At 41.0% G+C, this 24245-nt stretch overlaps 1 protein-coding gene across 1 annotated transcript in view; it reads right to left on the bottom strand.

The window, feature by feature from the left end:
- Positions 1-389: 389 nt before the first annotated feature.
- foxo6a (forkhead box O6 a) overlaps positions 390-24245 on the bottom strand; it is a 69179-nt gene continuing 45323 nt past the window's right edge. Inside the window, exon 2 of the mRNA XM_062992178.1 lies at positions 390-1988. Within this exon, the coding sequence (XP_062848248.1) occupies positions 390-1988 (1599 nt within the window). The remainder of the gene's footprint in view (positions 1989-24245) is intronic.

Raw genomic sequence — 24245 nt, 5'->3', positions numbered from 1 at the left:
TACCCAGTTGCCAGCTCCCCATCATAAGAGTAAGAAATGGATTTGTTTTACGCAGCTAAAGTGCTCAACAGGTCGGTTTTAACTGGCGAAAAAGGCAATGTTGGGTAACACGGTTGAGATTGTCATCACAATTTATCTGTTTGCATTAAGCAAATTGTAACAGAGGGGCATTTTAGAAAGAAAAACAAAACAAATACACACATAGATGGTCAGACAGATCAGATAAAAATCATAAATAGAAACCCGACATTTCTGTCTGTCTATTTGTCCTTAGCTGAGGAATGTGAGAGTCACACACAGTGCATCTCCCTGGCAAGGAGGCGGTGCGTCCATGCTGCGAGCAGGCCTAAAGGTAGTTTGGTCTCTGTAGATGTTTACGAAAGTGCATCTCAGCCAGGCACCCAGCTCTGGTTGCTGTGGCTCTGCTGTGGGCCTGTAAGTCCAATGCTCATTCCCATTCCCATCCCAATCCCCATTCCGACTCCCATGCCTTGTGCCAGGGAGCAGTCAAAGTTAAAGTCCATCTCCTCACCTGAGTCCATCATGTCATGTAGAAGAACAGATTCAACATCACAGTCCAGGCTGCCATGAAAAATGTCCAGATCTAGATCTGCCGGAAGCCGTTCGTAGGGGTAGCCATGATGGGGGTGGTGAAAACCTTGATAACCACTGCCCCCTGCTCCTTCTCCTATTACCTGAGCTTGATGGTATGGGCCATCAGCCATTCCTTGCTGGTGTGGGCCTGGGTATGTCGTGTTGTACCGTGGATGTGGACGTGGGGCAGTGGCTAGGTGGCAGGACTCCTGAGAGACACCCTGCATCCCGGCAGGGTTCGAGGGTAATGTGGTGGAGGCAGGAAGGTGTGCATGAGCTGGAGTACTGTACAGATATGAAGCTTTATGGCTGTAGGGCTGCATGTGGCCACTAATGGTTGGCGCATTAATGGCATGGACTTGAGTAGAATGGTTCTGTCCTATGCTGTGATGTATGCTATGATTCATGCTGTGGCTGTGAGTGGGGTTGCTGGTTGTGTTTGGAGCAGAGATGTGGTTGTGTGACGGATTAAGACTGTGGGTGCTGGGAGTAGGATTATGATCATGTGTGCTGTTGTGGGTGTGCCCAGAGTTGTGCCCATGATGGCTTCCCACCCCACTGCTGGAGGAAATCGCCATGACCTCATGCTCCTGGCCGAGCATCATGTCCTTGGCACAGTACTGTGACCCTCTAGTCAGTAAACTCTGTAAGGCATTTGTGCCTGAGTAAGTCTGCATGTTGCCAGAGAAGCTGGAGGCCTTGTTCTCCTGGATGGTTTGCAAGGGGGATTGGTGGCACAGCATGCCCACACTTGCTTGTCCATATACCGAACCACTATAAGAGCTCTGGCCTTTTGACCCACTACTATAATGGTAGGCAGAATGCTTGTGGCATGGGGGCTGTTGGTGGTGATAACCTTCTTCCAGGCTGATGGTCCCAGTAAGGTCGGATAGCTGTGGCAGTTCAACAGGTGGGCAATGTGCTGCAGGAGATTGGGTGCTGGATGGACTAGGATAGATGTGTGGTGATGTGGAGCAGGACAGTCTGCCTTCCTCTTGGTTTTCTAACTCCTCCTCGGCCATAATAGGTGACAGGCTCAAAGTGGAAGCTGCAGAACTGGTCCGTGAGTGGAGATCTGTCCACGCCTCAAACTCCTCCACAACACCTGTTGCTCCTGTCACATTCTTCCCTACTGGACTTCCTTGCTCTGGGGAGCAATGAAATCCCTGTCCAGCTGTGCCCAGACCTGCCCTGCCGACCATCTTCTTGCGATTTACACGGCCTTTGCACTTCATGTACTTGGTGTTGTTGTCCAAGGAGACTGCCCGTCGCCGGGGAGCTTTTCCCGCCTTGCCTCCTTCAGGGTTTAGCATCCACCAGGAGCTCTTTCCTGTGCCCTCGTTCTGCACCCTGATGAAACGGGTGTGCAGAGACAGATTATGCCGTATGGAATTCTGTAGATGAAAGACAGAGAAAGCAAAAAGACTGTTAAAATATTATCTGAATCCTCATGACTCCACAAATCTGCAATTCATTTACTGATAAATCTCTTTCTAATGCTGCTTTTGACAACTGGCTGACCTATTCTTCTTATTGAGTGTGTTTTGTCTGCAACTTGGGGATTCCTCCTTTAGCCTGGTGGGGACGTCAACTAATCTCTGGTTAAGTTTGCTTGGCTCGGGCTGCGTTTGAAGCCTGTGCCAGTCGGGCCCCATGCCAGACTCCTATTCCAGTCTTAAGAAGAAAACATGTTAAGTTGAGCCACTAGTGAGCGCAAATAATGAAGTCAGACAAATCTGCCTCCCACTCTTGTTTAATCTGCCTTTAACGTCTTACCCTCTTTCTTTCTCTTAACATATTCTCACCCTAAAGACACCAAATGTTCCCACCCACCCACGTTTGTGTGTCTATATTGTATTTCATCATTTCTTTATCAAAAGCCAAATCAAATGAAAAAGATGCAGATTGTAGGAATATTGCTTATTTTATCCAAGCCACACAGCCTGGTCCTGGATTCTCATTTTCACACTCGATCTATCATTCTTTCTTTCTCCTCAGGCATTAATTTCATCAGCTTGCATATTAATCTAGCTAGATTTTAAAAGTAAGTGACTTTGCTAGCAGAAAAAAGTTGTTCCTTTTTAGATGATAATAGAATTCAATAAAGGCTTTATGCTTAAAATCATAAGTCATTTAGACCGTCTGAAAACTACCACGCTATTTCACGGTGTTTATCGCAACGTCACATTTATTCATTTAAGTACTAGGATGTGATTGAATAAAAAGGCAAAAAGAGAAAGAGCAACTCAAGTCAGGTGATTAAAGAATGGCTTCTCAAGGTAGCACCTCCAACATGAGTAACCATGGCAACAGGACGAACACAAAGTGAAGCAGAAATCTGTTGTGGGGTTTGCTTATGAGTGGGGGGGAGGGGAGCACAGCACAGCTCCCCACAGCATTTCAATAAGTCAACAGTTGCATGACTTGCTGGATATGCTCAGTTGTAGCCTACCGGTTAGGGTACTGGACTAGTAAGCAGAAGGTTGCTGGTTTGAACCCCACCACTGCCAGGTTGCCACTGTTGGGCCCTTGAGCAAGGCTCTTAACCCTCTGGATTACCCTTTGGATGAAAGCGTCTGCTAAATGCCAAAAATTTAAATGTCAACATTCATTCATTGTCTGTTTTACCTCCGCTTTATCCAATCGCTGTGGGTACAGTTCACCGGTCAAAAGGAAGAAACATTCTGGACAGGTTGCCAGTCCATAACAGGGCAAACATTCACACACACTTCACACACGGTGGGGCAATTTAGTATCTAAAATGGGCCTGACTGCATGTCTTGGACTATGGGAGAAAACCAGAGCACCCAGAGGAAACCCACGCAGACACAGGGAGACCATGCAAACTCCACAAGAAAAGACCTGGACTGCTTCACCTGGGAAACGAACCCAGGACCTTCTTGTTGTGAGGCGACAGTGCTAGCCACCGTGCCACAATGCCGCCACATTAGCAACAACATGGTCAAAATGGGATTTCAGTCAAACTAAACATACAAGAAATGTGTCCTATTTTATGAACTAATAATGTCTACAGTGTGTGTTTAATGGTACTCTGTATTTCACAGTACATCTCTTGGAATGGTTTAGGTCTAGCCTCAACACTGAAATGGCAGGTGAAGTCCTGTATGTGTAAGACAGGGGGAACAGAAGCCAGTTGCAGGATACTTAACCAAGGTAGAACACAAGTGTGGCCAAAATACCAGAAACAAAACAAATGAACTACAGAAGCCAACAAAAAAGATAGCACATATCAGAAATAGATCAGCATTTAACTATTTGTGGAATGGGGAGATATCAAACTTAACACGCTTTTCAAAAAAAAGAAAAAGGAACTTTTGCCCCAGAGGGACTTAAGCCCACACTGTTCCCAGAGAATGTCAGAAGATTCAGATGGCCATGTGCTAGAATAAATCACTTACTGAAAATAAAAGTGAGATATTTGTATTGTTTTATTACTCTTTTATTATCTTAAAAGTTCACTTATTGAACTCAGTAACTGCTTAATTCTGGTATGGGTCATGGTGGGTCCAGTGCACATGCCTACACCGATCAGCCATAACATTAAAACCACCTCCTTGTTTCTACACTGACTGTCCATTTTATCAGCTCCACTTACCATATAGAAGAACTTTGTAGTTCTACAATTACTGACTGTAGTCCATCTGTTTATCTGCATGCTTTGTTAGCCCCCTTTCATGCTGTTCTTCTATGGTCAGGACCACCACAGAGTAGGTATTATTTGGGTGGTGGGTCATTCTCAGCACTGCAGTGACACTGACATGGTGGTGGTGTGTTACTGTGTGTTGTGCTGGTATGAATGGATAAGACACAGCAGCGCTGCTGGAGTTTTTAAATAACTCACTGTCACTGCTGGACTGAGAATAGTCTACCAACCAAAAATATCCAGCCAACGGCGCCCCGTGGTAAATTGAAACAACTAGTGCACCTACTAACATGTTTTGGGAGGATGAAAGTTTAACTTCATTTAAACAGTAACTGGAGGCCAGGATTAAACCTTGGTTCCTGGAGCAGTGCAGCACTAAATTGTTATTTTACTCAAAGCCACTCATAATTGACACAAGATTGCTCTTGAAGTACATTCCTCGTTATTCTTTCTTACTACCTTCAATCAAAGTAAGAATTGTATTTATTTGTACATTAACAATTTATTCTGATCAGGTTTGCTAATGGTCCAGAGCCTTCTTTGGAAATCCTGGATGCAAAGTGGGAATGCAATGTTTGCAAAGCATCCCCACTTACTGATTTATGGCTTCAGTATTGTACCTTAAATACTGAAACCATTATGTTAGACAGTTGCATTTCACACATGTATGTTACAATTGTTCTAAAATCTGCTTAATCATTAAGCTAGTTTCTTTCACCGTTTTAAGTACTCCTAATTCAGAAGATGAGTCAGGGGCTGTATGGACACTCCATGCCCTGTACACCCCAGAAACTAGCAAACAGAACTAATCCCTGCTCCCTTCCACATAATCCCAGATAATCCCAGTATGATCCTAGTTGATTCATGGGCACTCCCAGCTAGGTGGATCCCACTATTAGGTCAGGGATGAAGTAGGTGTATGTCCCTCTAGCTCTATTACTATTGTGTATTACAGAGAAGTATCTGTGATGGGGTAAATAAATAAGCTGATGCCGTTCTTGTCTCTTGGAGGAAGCCATTGGGTTTGTAACCTGTGTATGGTTTTATTTTAATGCATTTCAGTAATGAGCAGCAATTCTAAGGTAGGTAAAGAAGCTTCCTGAAGTTCTTAGGAACAAAATTATTAAACAATTCCATCAAACACACCATACAGCCGAGTAAGTACAAATGGTTTTGTAATTCACAAGTAAAAAGTTCACGAAACTGCAAATTGTTCCTAAACATTTATGCTACAAAACAGGCTTCTAGGGCAAATGACAGGAAAGGTCAGAGTCAGCAGTTAGTTGACTGTAAACAGCTGGAAGAATAACCAATGCAGCAGTATCATCTTTTTTTCTACAAACCAAGCAAAACAATTCTAAAAAGAAGCACAGAGATGCTTACCTAAAATGTACACACAAGCATTTTGACAAATCAGAACAAAGGTCCGATGAAACATGAGTAGAATATACCAGGATATACTAGAGAGGAAATTCATCACATCAACCAAGAAACTAAATCTAGACATTCAATATGACAAATGTAAAAAATAAATAATAATAAAAAAAAAAAAACTTGGTGATGCAGAGGTAAAACGCTAGCTGACATTTCAAACTCCTCGGTTCGAAACTCAGCTCTGCCTTCCGGCTGGGCGCCTACATGAACAACAATTGGCTGTTGTTCATACAGGGTGGGAGCCGGATGGGGACCTCATACCTGATGCAATTACGACCTCTGCTGGCTGATTTATGGCGCCTGCACAGTCAAGTCGAGGAATAATGTGTTGATCAGGGTGTGTGTCTTTGTACACATATGAACTCTCCTCGTGCAGGTGAAAAGATGCAGTCGGCAACTGCACATGTGTCGGAGGGGTGTGTCAGTCTCAGTGACAGCTCTCCTCAATCAGAGTGGGGATTGGCTTCAGTAGGGAGAAATTTTTATTAATTTGTTAATTTATCATTTTAATCATATTTTTAAATCATTTTTGTTAAATGGCAAATGGCACACACTGTAAAAGAAAAAAAGACAAAGGTGGTTAAATACTTTTCCGTACATTCAGTATCTGTTTCAAGCTCTTGAAGACAGACACGGTTTAAGACGGTTTAAAGTTTTGTTGTGATTTTTATTTTATTTTTATGCATTTTCTCCTTTTTTCTCTCGATTTTTAGAGCGTCCAATGTTTACCCAGTTGCGTTATGCTTCCTCTCTACTGGTGCTGACCCCCGCTCTGACTGAGGAGAGCGAACTGACACACGCCCCCTTCGACACGTGAGCAGTAGCTGACTGCATCTTTTCACCTGCACGAGGCAAGTTCACATGCCAATCAGTCAACATTATTCCTCTCTGTGTTCACACGCCATCAATCAGCCAGCAGAGGTCCTAATTTGCTCAGTTATGAGGTCCCTATCTGGCTTCCTACCCTGTATGAACAACAAGCCAAACATTGTTCATATAGCCGCCGGATGGCAGAGCAAAGATTCGATCCAGATTCAAATTCGAACCTCTGGTGTGCTAGCATATTTTACTGCTGCACCACCTGAGCAACCCTAAATAATATTAATTGAGCAATTAAATGACTCGATTAATTTCTGACCTATAAAGTTTTAAACACAGAGTATGCAAATCACAAATCTCTGAAATCAAGAATTTTAAGATTAGCAGTCCAGATGTCTTGGCAGCCACCAGCGAGTCCATTTTTCCACGACTAGGTAACAGACTTATTTTTTATACAGTTTGTTATGATCTCAGTGTGTGAAGTTCATTAAAAAAGTATTACATGTACATATTAAAATTGTGTGTAAATGTAACACAGCTGGTAGTATTGGAACAGTAAGCTACATGGTAACATGTGTAATGGGGACTGAAGCAGTCCAGAATTTTTGTTTAAGCATTTTTGCACATTTTCACTTTTTGGCTGAGTTTCTCCTGGGTAATTCAGTTACTTCTCATAAACATGCATATGGTAGATTAGCTACTCTTAATTGCCCCTAGTTGTATTTGGCCACACCAAACTAGTCATTCATAGTTGCATTGACCAGTTACAGTGTCCACCCGGCTTAACTTCTCACTACCTTTCTTCATCCTGCAGAGAGAGCAGCTGTAGACTAAGAGATGTAGCAGTAACACTGCCTAGTCCTGTTAGAGCAGAGCTTTGTGTCAAAGGCCGTAAAATCACAGGCCTCCCCTCCTTTCCCACCACTAAAACACTTCCAGACACTTTTAATTAACTACATGCACACATGCACCCACCACTCCTCTTACGCCGAGTCTGACAACACAATCAAGTGAGCAGGGAACAAAAAGACTTGTGGACAGCACTAGCCCACAGAAAAAGTCCAACATCCCAGTGTGCCCTCTTTGAATGTGTTTGAATTCAGCCCTCATTAACAACTACAGTCTTGATAGTTCTATCAGTGATACAGCCTTTTCCTTCAGACCTTCTCTCCACAGTTGCCTTTGTCTAAAGATTAAAAGCTTAGGGTCTTCTAACGTCCCAGTCTGACAAGTTTGCACTTTTTATCCAAAGTACAGGTGGCCTTGGTACTGAATAGATTTTTCCAAAAGCGTGCATATGTTTGGAGCCGAATGCCCAGACTTCCTGTTTCAAAGGAGTCTCACTTTGTGTCCATTATCTGAATAGTGAATTCATTTCTCCCCGTCTTCGACTTGTCTTGCTTTTCAACCATAATGTGCCCCCTATTCAAATCGATTCCTACTCAGTGCCACGTTCCCACCCAGTTTCATCTCAAATTCAGATCCCCTCAGAGAACTGATTCAACTAATTTGACACAGACAGGAAAGATATTTAAGAGATGAAGGACAGCACAATTAAGTCAGTAGATTTCATCAGTACAGGAGTTTGAAGATTTTATACTGGAGGACCATATTCTGCACAACTTTACTTAAATGTTTCCTAACATGATAAATTCAACTTACAAACAAAGGTACTTTGTTACTCTACTTACTGTATATTAACTGCCCAATCCTGATCTGGGTGGCAGTCAGTCCAAAGCCACAAGAAAACACTGGGCATGAAATTAATGAATACACCCGAACAGGGTGCCAATCCATTATATACAGATATACAGCGTACACTTATAAATCCACTCACATACTAACACCTAGAAGCATCTTAGAGCAATTTACCCACCTACATTTTAGTATCTATGAGAAGGTGGGGGGGTTCTACAGGGCTCATGGTGCTTTGCAGCATCCAAACAACATGACATTAATATCTTAATAAATAAAAGTTTAAATAAATATTCTTTAGACTTCCTAATGTTCCATTCATTATTCCTCTAATTGTATCCATCTATTTTGTAGCTGGCTGTCCTCTTCCTCTTTCACCTTCAGCTTTGCCAAGCATAATTGTTTTTGCCAAATAAATCGTTCTTCTCATAATGTGTTCAAATGAACAGATCTTCAGTGTGGTATTCTAGGGTTCGAATAAGAGGTTACATTTAATTTGGTCAAGAATTCATTTGTTTGTCTCAATGGTCTTCAGCCAGCAACAATATTCAAAGACATATTCTTCCTGTCCAGCTTTTTACTGTCCAGCTTTCACATCAATAAAGAACTCAAGAAAGAATCATAGTCTGGACAATTCTGATCATTGTAACAGTTTAATTTTATTCTAAGGGTGTACCTGCACTTGCACCAGAGTCTGTTAGAACCCTGAATGTGTGTGAAAACAGTTTTAAAGCCCAGCTGAGTTATCAGTATCCAGTCTCTGTCTGAATATCACTTTAAACAAGCTTGAGTGTAGACTGTGCTCCTTCTAAATGGAATCTGTGGAAGTGATGTGACTGGTCAAAAGTCGCAATCATTTCAAGCAATACACTGGCTGAAATTGAAACACTGTGATCGGTGGATAAAAACAAAAACATTCATAATTCATATGCTGTGAATAAAGCATCACACACAGAAAACTACATCTTGTTTAAAATAAGGTAATAAATAGATAAATCTTAGCTTGAAGAGCTTCCCAATAAGCGGCTGATTCATGGCAAGTAAGTAATGAGTATACACCGATCAGCCATAACATTAAAACCACCTCCTTGTTTCTACACTCACTGTCCATTCTATCAGCTCCACTTACCATATAGAAGCACTTTGTAGTTCTACAGTTACTGACTGTAGTCCATCTGTTTGTCTGCATGCTTTGTTAGCCCCCTTTCATGCTGTTCTTCAATCGTCAGGACCCCCCAGGACCACTACAGAGCAGGTATTATTTGGGTGGTGGAGCATTCTCAGCACTGCAGTGACACTGACATGGTGCTGGTGTGTTAGTGTGTGTTGTGCTGGTATGAGTGGATAAGACACAGCAATGCTGGTGGAGTTTTTAAACACCTCACTGTCACTGCTGGACTGAGAATAGCCCACCAACCAAAAATATATCCAGCCAACAGCGCCCTGTGGGCAGTGTCCTGTGACCACTGATGAAGGTCTAGGAGATGACCAACTCAAACAGCAGCAATAGATGAGCGATCATCTCTGACTTTACATCTACAAGGTGGACCAACTAGGTAGGAGTGTGGACAGTGAGTGGACACGGTATTTAAAAACTACAGCAGCACTGCTGTTTTTGATCTACTCATACCAGCACAACACACACTAACACACCACCACCATGTCATTGTCACTGCAGTGCTGAAAATGATCCACCACCTAAATAATACCTGCTCTGTGGTGGTCCTATAGCAGTCCTGACCATTGAAGAACAGGGTGAAAGCAGGTTAAAAAGATATGTAGAGAAACAGATGGACTACAGTCAGTAATTGTAGAACTACAGAGTGCTTCTATATGGTAAGTGGAGCTGATAAAATGGACAGTGAGCGTAGAAACAAGGAGGTGGTTTTAATGTTATGGCTGATCAGTGTATATGCAACAGATTAACTGAATGCATATATTTTTTGGAACTTCATTTCAGAAAGAAATGAACAACTAGACAACATGGGACTACAATGTGGGAGTACTTAAATAAATCTCTCATGGACAGAACACGGAGAGAACATGCAAAATGGGTCAAACACAAGTCCCCAAGTATATGAGCATTCAATCTAAGTGTGAAATGCCCTCAGTCACTATGGTATTTAATGTTGTTAACACTGTGACTTTTCTCTTTATTAGAATAATGCTAAACAAAAAGCACTTTATTTTCTTTCTCACTTTTAGTTTTTTGTCCCAACTTTTACCAGATAAATCTGTTGCTACCAGATTTCTTGAGTAATTGATTGAGTTGTTTATTCCTGTCAGCTTTGCTGATGAAGAGCTTGATTGTTAGCTTATTTGCTGGATCAGGTAGATATAATGCAAGTAAAAACCTAAAATTACGCAGTGCCAGTGTAACCCCGGTCATCAAAAGAATTAATCAAATCAGCTCTTCCTTTTCAGTTACATTCACCCAAGACCAGGACAGCTCCTCCAGTAATGGCCTTATCTCCTCTGACAGGGAAGCTTTGCGTGAGATCTGTGCCAGTGCTCAGTTCACAGGCTTGGCAGTAAGCCATATGCCCCTATGCCATTGCTCCCAGGCGGGCACTCAGAGCCCTTCAGACTGGCATAAGGGGCAGCTGTGAGGGGGAAGGGATGGGAATGTGAGGGTACAGCTTGAGGCCCACTGTGAGAACCATCTAAATAACACAATGGAGTTGCCTTCCACGAATACATCCCCGGCCCGCCTCAGTCTGCTACCTCCCACTGCTAACTGAAGAGGCTGCTTCAAGAGGGCTGATGAACCAGGTCAAACTATTTAGGCCCAACTTGCTGGGTGCATTATCACAACTAAGAGGACAGCCTGATAAAAGTGAGACGAAACGCTAAAACAAAAGAAGCACTCAGCCAAGTGAGAGTACTGTACAAACAAAAAGATAGATGCTGTGCCGTACCACACAGAGCAGCATCTGCCAGACATGACCAAGAATCCTCAACCAGTCATTATTAAGCCATTTCAGGCAGTCAGCTACCATTATATATCATCAGTGGGTATCTCTTTATACACCCCATTAATTTGATAAGCACCAAGTGTGAAGGTGTGTGTGTGTGTGTGTGTTATGTCGGTGAGTGTAGCGTTAACTGCATTTACTGTGAAACGGTTTCTTTCATCAGCAATGATGGGGGAGCAACTTGATGCAAGAGGTTTTGTTCGGCACGGGAATGAGTTTTGTCAGCTAAGCCTGTCTCTAGGCTATTGATGGAAATTAGTGGCGGATAAATATTCACATCCTGTGATTGATGTCACGGATGGGCTTGTCCCTTTGAAGGAAAATAAAGAATGCAGAGGCACACAGATTAATGGAAACTGGGGGGTAGATGTGTTCAAACACTTCTCACAGGGAGGGGGGATTCTGGCAAGGAGCACAGAAATTCAGACTGCAAAGAAAATGGGCGTTTTCACCCTGGGTGCTTGAATAGTACTCAAGTCCGTTTTGTAGGTTTGTTTTTACACAGACAGTTCAATTAGAAATTTGAATCATGTCTGCACTACACAAAGTAGAAGATATTCAGTTTATTATACTTATTTATGTTCACTGAATTCATGTATTTCAAATTAAATTAGAGCTTTATATGTTTGCTGGCCACTGATCAATGGTTCAAGACAAGCCTTTCAGTAGGTGTTTGCTTATACAGTATATACTGTAATTAAAGCTCTTGTTTAACTTATGTAGTAATATTGAGAAATATTTCTCTGATAGAATTATGCTACCTTAAGCAATTCTGACAAACATTTTAAATGATTAAAAATGATTGAATGCGATAGATAGATAGATTGAATGATTTTAAAAAAAGTCAATGTAAAAGGCATTCAAAATTTGGTGCCGAAATGATGGCATTTTCACACAAAAGCTTAAATAATGCATCAAAATACACCAACAAAATCAAACTCAACCGCTCTGACTTCAGTCATTCAAATCTTTTCAGTTTGACTCGAAATAGCAAGAACGCCGCTCAGGTGGCGCAGCGGTAAAAACACATGCTGGAACACCAGGGCTGGGATCTCGAATACATCGTATCGAGTTTCAGCTCTGCCTGCCGGCTGGGCTGAGCGGCCACAGGAACAATGTTTGGCCTGTTGTTCATATAGGGGTGGGTTAAGCAGGACAGGGACTCTCTCATAACTGATGCAACTACGACCTCTGCTGGCTGATTGATGGCGCCTGCACAGAGACGGGAAAAGAATGCAGATCAGGGTGTGTCTCTCCATACACAGAGCTGGTCTGCGGCTGATCTAGTCCGGCGTGGGTGACAAAATGGAAGCATGACGCAATCAGGCAATTGCGCAACTGGTTGGGAGAAAAAGGGGAGAAAATGCATAAACAAAAAATAAAATAAAAAATAAAGATATACAGTGTATCACAAAAGTGAGTACACCCCTCACATTTCTGCAAATATTTTATTATATCTTTTCATGGGACAACACTATAGAAATAAAACTTGGATATAACTTAGAGTAGTCAGTGTACAACTTGTATAGCAGTGTAGATTTACTGTCTTCTGAAAATAACTCAACACACAGCCATTAATGTCTAAATGGCTGGCAACATAAGTGAGTACACCCCACAGTGAACATGTCCAAATTGTGCCCAAAGTGTCAATATTTTGTGTGACCACCATTATTATCCAGCACTGCCTTAACCCTCCTGGGCATGGAATTCACCAGAGCTGCACAGGTTGCTACTGGAATCCTCTTCCACTCCTCCATGATGACATCATGGAGCTGGTGGATGTTAGACACCTTGAACTCCTCCACCTTCCACTTGAGGATGCGCCACAGGTGCTCAATTGGGTTTAGTCCATCACCTTTACCTTCAGCTTCCTCAGCAAGGCAGTTGTCATCTTGGAGGTTGTGTTTGGGGTCGTTATCCTGTTGGAAAACTGCCATGAGGCCCAGTTTTCGAAGGGAGGGGATCATGCTCTGTTTCAGAATGTCACAGTACATGTTGGAATTCATGTTTCCCTCAATGAACTGCAGCTCCCCAGTGCCAGCAACACTCATGCAGCCCAAGACCATGATGCTACCACCACCATGCTTGACTGTAGGCAAGATACAGTTGTCTTGGTACTTCTCACCAGGGCGCCGCCACACATGCTGGACACCATCTGAGCCAAACAAGTTTATCTTGGTCTCGTCAGACCACAGGGCATTCCCGTAATCCATGTTCTTGGACTGCTTGTTTTCAGCAAACTGTTTGCGGGCTTTCTTGTGCGTCAGCTTCCTTCTGGGATGACGACCATGCAGACCGAGTTGATGCAGTGTGCGGCTTATGGTCTGAGCACTGACAGGCTGACCTCCCACGTCTTCAACCTCTGCAGCAATGCTGGCAGCACTCATGTGTCTATTTTTTAAAGCCAACCTCTGGATATGACGCCGAACACGTGGACTCAACTTCTTTGGTCGACCCTGGCGAAGCCTGTTCCGAGTGGAACCTGTCCTGGAAAACCGCTGTATGACCTTGGCCACCATGCTGTAGCTCAGTTTCAGGGTGTTAGCAATCTTCTTATAGCCCAGGCCATCTTTGTGGAGAGCAACAATTCTATTTCTCACATCCTCAGAGAGTTCTTTGCCATGAGGTGCCATGTTGAATATCCAGTGGCCAGTATGAGAGAATTGTACCCAAAACACCAAATTTAACAGCCCTGCTCCCCATTTACACCTGGGACCTTGACACATGACACCAGGGAGGGACAACGACACATTTGGGCACAATTTGGACATGTTTACTGTGGGGTGTACTCACTTATGTTGCCAGCTATTTAGACATTAATGGCTGTGTGTTGAGTTATTTTCAGAAGACAGTAAATCTACACTGCTATACAAGCTGTACACTGACTACTCTAAGTTATATCCAAGTTTCATGTCTATAGTGTTGTCCCATGAAAAGATATAATGAAATATTTGCAGAAATGTGAGGGGTGTACTCACTTTTGTGATACACTGTATATATATATATATATATATATATATAAAGAAATAGCAAGAACATTATGTTTTAGAGGATTTTTCTACTTAGTTTACTTAAAAAATTTTAGCTTCTAAAGTGTTCTATGAAATGTGGTCACCTGTCTACATTTAAACAATAAATACTGTGAGATTCCACGCTACTGAATCCCTTTCTTGCTTCATATATATTAATAAAGCATTCAGTCTGCAGACAACAGCATCACTATCACTGCTTTTGTTTTCTACGATAAATGAATCCCAAAACACAAACTGTTTCCTGGAAGCACACCTAAAATCAAAAACTGCTTTTATATTTGGCCAAGTGTCCAGAACAAAAGTGCTACTGTAAAAACTTGACTTCTCCATTCTTAACAGTCAGAATATACAAAACAAAGACTTGCGGATTAAGGAACAAAGTTTCTTTGCATTAAAAAAAGAAAATTATCAGTAAACTAATGCATTCATGTTGTGCATTACCAAGTACAATAGTGAGTGAATTGGAAATTGTATCTAATCCAATCTAGTGTTGGCACTAGTGCACATTATATGAGCAAAAATTTTTATGGAGTTTGTCCACTCAACCTTAACTACTATTAAAAGCTGCAGGCGATGCTTAATGCAAAACTTTTTTGTCAGATTTGCATAAAAGGTAAAAGTACAGACCATTTTACTATTAATCCAGCTGTGCTTTCTTCAGTTACCTAAACACTACATAATTTAAGCCACTGTAACGCTTATACTGTTCTATAGTTGTAGTAGCTGTGGTTGTTTAATGTACTAAGCAATTTACCAGGCACATAAAGGGCAAGTTTTCACTGTTTGGCTCCTGAAAAAGGGCCCTCAATCAACTGGACAGACACAGTTTGGCTCCTGAAAAAAGGCCCCCCAACCAATTGGACGAATCCCTCAATGCTATTCATAGCTTTAAGGTTGGATACAATACCAATTTAGAACTTTGGGCGGCACGGTGGCTCAGTGGGTAGCACTGTCGCCTCACAGCAAGAAGGTCCTGGGTTCGATCCCCAGATGGGGCGGTCCGGGTCCTTTCTGTGTGGAGTTTGCATGTTCTTCCCATGTCTGCGTGGGTTTCCTCCGGGTGCTCCGGTTTCCTTCCACAGTCCAAAGACATGCAAATGAGGTAAATTGGAGATACTAAATTACCCATGACTGTGTTTGATATAACCTTGTGAACTGATGAATCTTGTGTAAAAAGTAACTACCGTTCCTGTCATGAATGTAACCAAAGAGTGTAAAACATGACGTTAAAATCCTAATAAACAAATAAACAATTTAGAACTTTGAGCCAATACTGGCCTTAATACAGATACTCTGGGTCAGACGTTCTAAACCTTATCAGTTGCAATACAATGACACGGTGCATTAAACACTGGCATGATATGTCCAAAATTGGCCGGTAAAATTGTGCCCTTTTACCTCATGCGTATGAAAATTAAAGAGCATCCCATAAAAAATGAAAGGTCTACACAAAAAAATTGTGATAATATTGAAAGAGGAGATCCCCTGCTCAAGGAGAGCCCCGATTATTACACGCCACCTTCAATACATACAGTGTCTGACTGCTTCTTTTCACTTTATCTCACAGAGAGCATTAACATCTTTCCCTACATCTCTCATGCAGGAACATATACCAGCTTATATAGGCAGCAACTGCAGCAGCATCAAAGTTAGTATTACAACTTACTTCATACAGGTTTTACCTTTGTTGAAGAGTGTATACATGTTTGTCCCCTTCTGTTTACAGAGAGGACAGAACTAATAAATCTACATAGAGTCACACCAGCAGGAGAGACCCATGAAATTCCCTGTAAACGTGGCATGCTTAACACCTAAAAATAAGGTAGAAATGCATATGTCTGCCAACTCTGCGGCCAGAATCTGACAGCCACTCTGCTGTGAGGGTAATGGGGTTGGTGGGTGATTCCTGCCTGGCTATGCGATAATTGCAGAGCCAGGGCTGTGTTTCCTGCAGGCTGTGTAGATTGGCGGGTGGCTGGGTGTGGATGCAGGACTGTGTGGGCTGAGTGGCTAAAAATAGCGGTGCCAGCTTAGCTGAACATCTGAGAGCCGGACAGGGGATCGGAAGATCCTCCACCCTGCAAAAGAGTGCCCGTGGCTTATCTATCGCAGTATCCAAAGAGCGGCCTGGGATCCACTTTTCTTCTGGCCCGGTCAAAAGCAGCTGGGAGTGTGTCACGAGTGCAGCATGAGCACAGCTTTTCCAACGACGCCCTGCCAGGTCCCACCAGACTTTCCCTGCACCCCCCAGGGAGCATTCACACAACAGGTGCAGGTGTGGTACACCTGTGGGAGCCTCTGATTGTTCCAACCATGTGCACACACACACATCCATACGCCCACACACCTACTCTGTGAACTCGACTCACATTTTCCACAGTGCTTGCCATATACCTTGTTAAGTCAGGCACATTTTGAGCAAGTTTTAACTGCAGGTTTTACAAGGAGAGGCCGAAAGTAAGCATCATTGCACCGGCCTGTGAGTATGTGTGAGAGTGAAAGATTAGGGTTGGTGTATTTAATAGCCCACAGGCAGCGTGCAATGGATTTGATTATATTGCAACCCTCATGTGCCGTACACTAAGAATGGACAGGCAACAATAGAACAAATGCAGGCAGCATTTTTTTTCTTCTCTCTCATCATAATCTCATTCGTAGTCGTAAGAATCTCATTTTCCACATTCTAAAGGTCAGTGCACACCTCTGATCAGACTTTAATACAGATCATTCTCTGGGTTTAATTTAATTTCAGCAGAGCAGGAAACTCATTCGCCAGGCATGGGTTCAGCATGCAAAATTTATACAATTACCGATTTAATTGTTTTACTTTCTGACCTCTGTAAGACGGCATAGCAATCAGGCGCATAGACCCTCTACGCTTATGCATGTTCACAATGTAGTTAAAAATGTATTAACATTCATAAAGTGACTTAGTCGAATGTAAAATTTGACATACACTTATAAAGGACAGGTATGTCATGGTAGTCTGAAGGTTTTAACAATTTCTGTTATTAAAATTACAGACACAAATTGCGGCCCTGATGCAAATGAGATCTCCTACATGTATGCTCAGATCAGCTAATCTGGTGAAAGCCATTGACAGATTTTTACCACTAAACTGAATGACTGTCTAACTGGAGACACTTGTTGATCCCGATAGACTTGAGTATTTTACATAAATCAAATTTTTATTTTTCAATGACTGAATGATTGAACCATACTTTTTCAATTTTACAAATTGCAGGTTACACATTATTGTGGTGCTATACACAGTTTGATAATGTTATTTCAATTCGGACTGACATCCTAATTCCAAGTGAATATGATTCTCTTATTATAAAAACTTGTCATTGCAGCAGCTGATCCACTCAATGATCCTTTTGTGACCTTTGGATTTAGGCATTATCATCCTGAAAGGGATCACTCCATCATAATGATCGAGTGATCAGTCGAAATAACTTTGTGTTCATTTGCAAAGACCCTTTCTATAATGAGACAGGTAGAGCAAATCAAGCTAGTAAAATGGACCACAGCAAAACAAAAAATGCAAGTAGTATAATTAATAAAGCAATTACTGTTTTTCAACACATGTTCATGTCTTTATTTAATTATGTATTATATATATCATATCATATAGCCTATTATTAACCAAATAGAATGATTATTTATAGCAGGTCAGCACATTATTATGGTGCTTTACATAGTTTGATAATGTTATTTAAATTTGGAATGACATCCTAATTTCTGTTATTCCTAGTAAATATGATTCAGGTTCTAAAATAATCTCTGTAAGGACTTGTCATTGGTACAAAATATGTGGAACAGTGGTTCTTTGTCAACTGTCACATTGTGTTTAGAGGACATTTGACTGACTGGTCAGATTTAAACCCCAAAACCACCAAGCAGCATGTGTACCATATATTAGAAGCTGCTGCAACACAGTTGTCACTGTTCAGCAAGCTGTACACTTCCACAGGGTTCAGAGGCTTTGGGTTCCCTGGGTTTCTATGCAAAAACAAGCTTGCTTTATAATCAGCATCTTCAAGCTTTACTAAGGTTTTTATGCAATAAGCAAGACAGACAATTAATAATTAATAAGTAAAACCATACAAAGTACCAAATGGACAATATCCTGGCTAGCATTTAGACCTTGGTGAAAGGAAGTGAGTTATTTACACTTATGGACTAAAGGTCAAAGCTTGCCATACAGGTATGATTAGCTATAAGAGAATAAACATAGCAGGCACCCTGAAGCTGAAAGCCTGACCTAGCAAGCGGGGGTAAAGTTTTAAACCATGGAACATAAATTATATTAAGCAGGAGTGATGTCAGGGGTTACATTAGCATGAAAATATCTAAATAAGGGGAAAACCAGCAAGTAATACTAGCAGTGATTTATCACCAAATTATCAGGCTGCACAAGACACACATATTAAAAAAGGATCATTTTTATAATCAATAGTTTATAAAGCTACTGTCTAAATGTACTCACAATACATATTTGGAAAGTAAATTACTCTGGTGAACCAGCTCGGCCGACTTATTTTTTTTCTAAAGCAGTGATGTCTGATTTGTAAAGTGTTGATTATTAAATCAGTTGTGATTAATTCAAATTGTTGGAACTGTGTATAGTCCCTTTATAAAGTTTACTCATGTATTATTGAAATTGAATTAAAATTATGTAAAAATAATAATTAACAATTACATTTTACAATATATACAATTATATCTGTGTTTATACACCAACTGTGCATAACATTATGACCACTGACAGGTGAAGTGAATAACACTGATTATCTCTTCATCACGACACCTGTTAGCGGGTGGGATATATTAGGCAGCATTTTGAAGTGAACATTTTATCCTCAAGTTGATGTGTTAGAAGCAGGAAAAATGTGCAAGCGTAAGGATTTGAGCGAGTTTGACAAGGGCCAAACTGTGATGGCTAGACGACTGGGTCAGAGCATCTCCAAAACTGCAGCTCTTGTGGGGTGTTCCCGCTCTGCAGAGGTCAGTATCTATCAAAAGTGGTCCAAGGAAGGAACAGTGGAAAACCGGCGACAGGGTCATGGGCGGCCAAGGCTCATTGATGCACGTGGGGAGCGAAGGCTGGCCCGTGTAGTCCGATCCAACAGACGAGCTACTGTAGCTCAAATTGCTGAGGAAGTTAATGCTGGTTCTGATAGAAAGATGTCTGAAGAATACACAGTGCATTACAGTTGCAGGGCTGTTTTGGCAGCAAAAGGGGGACCAACACAATATTGGTAAGGTGGTCATAATGTTATGCCTAATCGGTGTATGATAACCTTTTTCTATATTATTTAACTACATTTAAATGTTGAAGCCTGCACCAAGAGAAATTCCTTGTACACCTGGTACTTGGCGAATAAATAAAGATTCTGATTCTGATTATAGTTTACAAAATTAGCATCTTCTAAGCTTTAATACAAAAATGTTTGTCCACCCTATATAAAATATAATGTTTTTGCATGGTCATTAGAGTGGTTGAAGCATAGCTGTGGCTAGTAACACGTTGCAACTCAAATGATTAAATACTCATAGGTTATGGGTGAATTATGGGTACAAGTTGTGTAAGTATTGATTAAATGGGCTAAGAAAGATGTTGGTGAGCCTGATCACTATGGCCCCTCACATGCTATGGGGTCACAATGCTTTTGCCACCTGAATGCCTGGTAGTTCCACCACTCATTCTGATGATGCCACTGATTCTGAGGACAGTCCCGTCTCCTTTTAAAATCAGCTCAGTGGAACTGAAGCAGGTTCAGGAGCTTAAGCAGTAGGCCAGGCATGCCCACACACGCATACGATGACCAAGTCACACGATGGTGATCAGCAACCTTCTGGACTACACTCAACACATACACACAAATACACACAAGCCTGGCACATGGGGCACTTTTAAAACAGAAGTACCAAGCGACCAGTTGCTAAGGAGACCCATGGGAGAGGGAGGGCTCTTGTTGCTATAGCAGCCAGTTCTCTCCCAGCCAACTATCCCTCCCCAAGGGAGTGACACGGGGGAGTTTGGGGGAAGGGAGGCAGACCAGGGGACTTTACTCAAGTAACAGAGGGAGAACGAGGTACAGATATGAGGGAGCACTACTATATAATAAAATTACCTTTTCTAAATATATACTGTAAAATACATCAATATTTTTTATACACAGTCAATCTTTTTATAAATTTATTAATTAATAAATTAATTAATTTATTTATTTATTGTAACATTATTTTTGTTGTATGTAGCCATAAATGAATACTTGTACAATAAATAAAGGCAAAGCATTTTATTTGTGAATCCAGAATGTAGTTCATTTATTATCACTACCTACTAACAAGACAGGGATACACATTAGGGGACCTGGATTCTGTAAAGTTGCTTTATTGAAAAAAGTGTGATACAAATAAATTCTACTTGACTTAAATACACCCTAAATAAAGCACCAGTTCATAGACACACAACATTCATTCTTTCATTTACTTACTCATACCCCAGGCTGAAAGTAGTCAGTTTTCCTTATGCTTCTATTGGAAGATGTGAGGAAATCAGAGTACTGGTATAAAACCTCCAAGCTGTACTAACTAAATTATAAAGTATAATACAGTATTCATGTTTTAATGATGTCAGTCTAGTACTTCCATCAACTGGCCACAATGAATGGAAATACAGAAGTAAATATTTCTCACCGCACATCTTTGGATCTGATTATTCTCGTGTATACCCTGAGTACTATATACACCGATTAGCCATAACATTAAAACCACCTCCTTGTTTCTACACACATTGTTCATTTTATCAGCTCCACTTACCATATAGAAGCACTTTGTAGTTCTACAATTACTGACTGTAGTCCATCTGTTTCTCTGTATGCTTTGTTAGCCCCCCTTCATGCTGTTCTTCAATGGTCAGGACTCTACCAGGACCACTACAGAGCAGGTATTATTTGGGTGGTGGGTCATTCTCAGCACTGCAGTGACACTGACATGGTGATGGTGTGTAAGTGTGTGTTGTGCTGGTATGAGTGGATAGGATGGAGTTTTTAAACACCTCACTGTTACTGCTGGACTGAGAATAGTCCACCAACCGAAAAATATCCAGCCAACAGCGCCCCGTGGGCAGCGTCCTGTGACCACTGATGGTCTAGAAGATGACCAAATCAAACAGCAGCAATAGATGAGCGATCGTCGCTGACTTTACATCTACAAGGTGAACCAACTATGTAGGAGTGTCTAATAGAGTGGACAGTGAGTGGACACGGTATTTAAAAACTCCAGCAGCGCTGCTGTCTGATCAACTCATACCAGCACAACACACACTAACACACCACCACCATGTCAGTGTCACTGCAGTGCTGAGAATCATCCACCACCTAAATAATACCTGCTCTGTGGGGGTCCTGACCATTGAAGAACAGCATGAAAGGGGGCTAACAAAGCATGCAGAGAAACAAATGGACTACAGTCAGTAATTGTAGAACTATACAGTGCTTTTATATGGTAGGTAGAGCTGATAAAATGGACAGTGAGTGTAGAAACAAAGAGGTGGTTTTAATGTTATGGCTGATCGGTGTATATCATCTTTATTTACTTGACTTCTTATTTTAATGCTTTAGCTGACTTTTTATCCCCATTTAAAATGGCTTATGTGTTATCCACTTAGATGGTGCACTGTAATTTCTTTCACTAATTAAATGAAATATAAAACCATTTACTTATGTCATGAAAATCATTTAAATCTTATATGAATGGTAGTGTTTACAAGTGATTACCTGTTGTTATACAATTCATTATTTGCCACATTTTTGTAACTTGTACTCTAACGGTATTTAAGACTAGGCTTTGTTTATATACAAACAAGTAACATATTATAGGAAAAATCAATATACAGTTGCTTAGTAAAATCTTGGTCCACCAAAAGCCTATATAAAGCCACTTAGATGGTGCTGTTAGAGTGATATTAGTGTAATCCACTCAATGATCCTTTTGTGACCTTTGGGTTTGGGCTTTATCATCCTGAAGGGAATTACTCCATCATAATGATTGAGTGATCAGTCGAAATAACTTTGTGTTCATTTGCAAGGACCCCTTCTGGAGGTCTACAGGTAGAGCAAATCAAGCCAGTAAAATAGACCAGAGCAAGTTGATTGGCTAATTCTATTATGCAGTACAATTAATTAAGCAATTACTGTTTTAAGGCATGTTCATGTCTTTATTTAATTATACATTATACACTGATCAGCCATAACATTAAAACCACTTCCTTGTTTTTACACTCACTGTCCATTTTATCAGCTCCACTTACCAAATAGGAGCACTTTGAAGTTCTACAATTACTGACTGTAGTCCATCTATTTCTCTGCATATCTTTTTAGCCTGTTTTCACCCTGCTCTTCAATGGTCAGGACCACCCAAATAATACCTACTCCTTAATGGTCCTGTGGGGGTCCTGACCATTGAAGAACAGCATGAAAGGGGGCTAACAAAGCATGCAGAGAAACAGATGGACTACACTCAGTAATTGTAGAACTACAAAGTGCTTCTATATGGTAAGTGGAGCTGAAAAATTGGACAGTGAGTGTAGAAACAAGGAGGTGGTTTTAATTATATGGCTGATTGGTGTATATCATTTTATATACCTTATTATTAACCAAATGGAATGATTCTTTATAGCAGATCAGTACATTATTTCATACTTGAATTTAGCTTACACCTAGGGCCTATTTAAAGGCCTAAACACCTGTAGGAACCCCACCAGAAGTGTACTGAACATGCCAATTTTCTTACAGACAGTGACCAGAGGTGAGACCTGAATCCAGGTCCACAAGATCAATGTTGCCAGTCTTCCTTTACCAGCTGCACCAGCATGCGTTCCCATCATGGCTCTCAGTACACAATATTGTTCTCTGTTAGACCTTGTCTCTGGCAGGTCTGTAGCTCTCCTTGCTCAGAGTGGGGGTTTGCAGGGGAGGAACTTACAGTTGCGGATGTGAATATGACTTGATTGGAAGAAAAATGGGAAAATGTAAAAATAAATTTAAAAAAAGAGTTTACTATGATGTTGACTGCTTAATTAACCAAACCTATTTTAATGAGTAGCTTATTTGTTCCATATTTGCACACAATAACTGCAAAATCTAACATAAATGTGCTTAAATGCTCAAAAGAGCTTGGTTCACTGAAATAAATGTTTTCATAAATACATGCTTTGCTGAAGGTATCTCACTGTTTTGGTGAGTAATCGAAGCACACGGTGGAATTTAAAGGAAAATCTGTTAGAAAAACACACTATTTTCTTGAGTGAACTGTATTTTTTATATCTCAATCCCTCACGTCACAGAGACAGGATTTCTGTAAGTCGTTCATATTGTAATTTTATAAGCTGTATAAATCAAAGAAGATGAAAGGCTACTAAATGACTGTGTATATGAAATGATGAAGAAGTGGCACAAAATGTCTTTTTTTATGACTGCTGTGGTCTCAGAATTATCCAAACCTTTGAATAGATATGCAAACATTTACAAATCAGGTGTTGTCTCAAACACACTGGCATCTAATCAAGAGCTTCGTTAGTTGCATCATGTGTGCTTAAAGTAAAACACATAAGATACCTGGGCAGGCTAGGGTCTGTTTGACTGCATGCTAAGCAAAGAGAGTGTCCAGAAATTAGGATTTCTATATTAGAATATTCTATACACTATTCTGCATTCTATTACTGCCAATCCCTGGTAACTGTTAAATCACCAAGCCCCTTAAACTAAACACCCCTGTCATATTTGACATTTTATTCTCACTGATAATCTTACTTAAACACTCAATAAGTGCAGCTTAATGATGATAATTAATCAGCTTGTGTCGATGATACCAGACGAGGCCGTTGAATCAGAGAGATTAGATCAAATCTCAGATTTCACAGATTTCAGAGTAGCTGAGAGTGTGAGCTAAATATAAAAAGGGGGTTATAGAAAGGGGGAAGGAGATCACATCTCTTAAAAAATAAAAAAGTGCCCAAAT

The sequence above is a fragment of the Trichomycterus rosablanca genome, chromosome 3 (assembly GCF_030014385.1).
Source record: "Trichomycterus rosablanca isolate fTriRos1 chromosome 3, fTriRos1.hap1, whole genome shotgun sequence".
Lineage (NCBI taxonomy): Eukaryota > Metazoa > Chordata > Actinopteri > Siluriformes > Trichomycteridae > Trichomycterus > Trichomycterus rosablanca.
The sequence above is the reverse complement of the archived record's forward strand: the minus strand, read 5'-3'. Positions and strand labels throughout refer to the sequence as shown.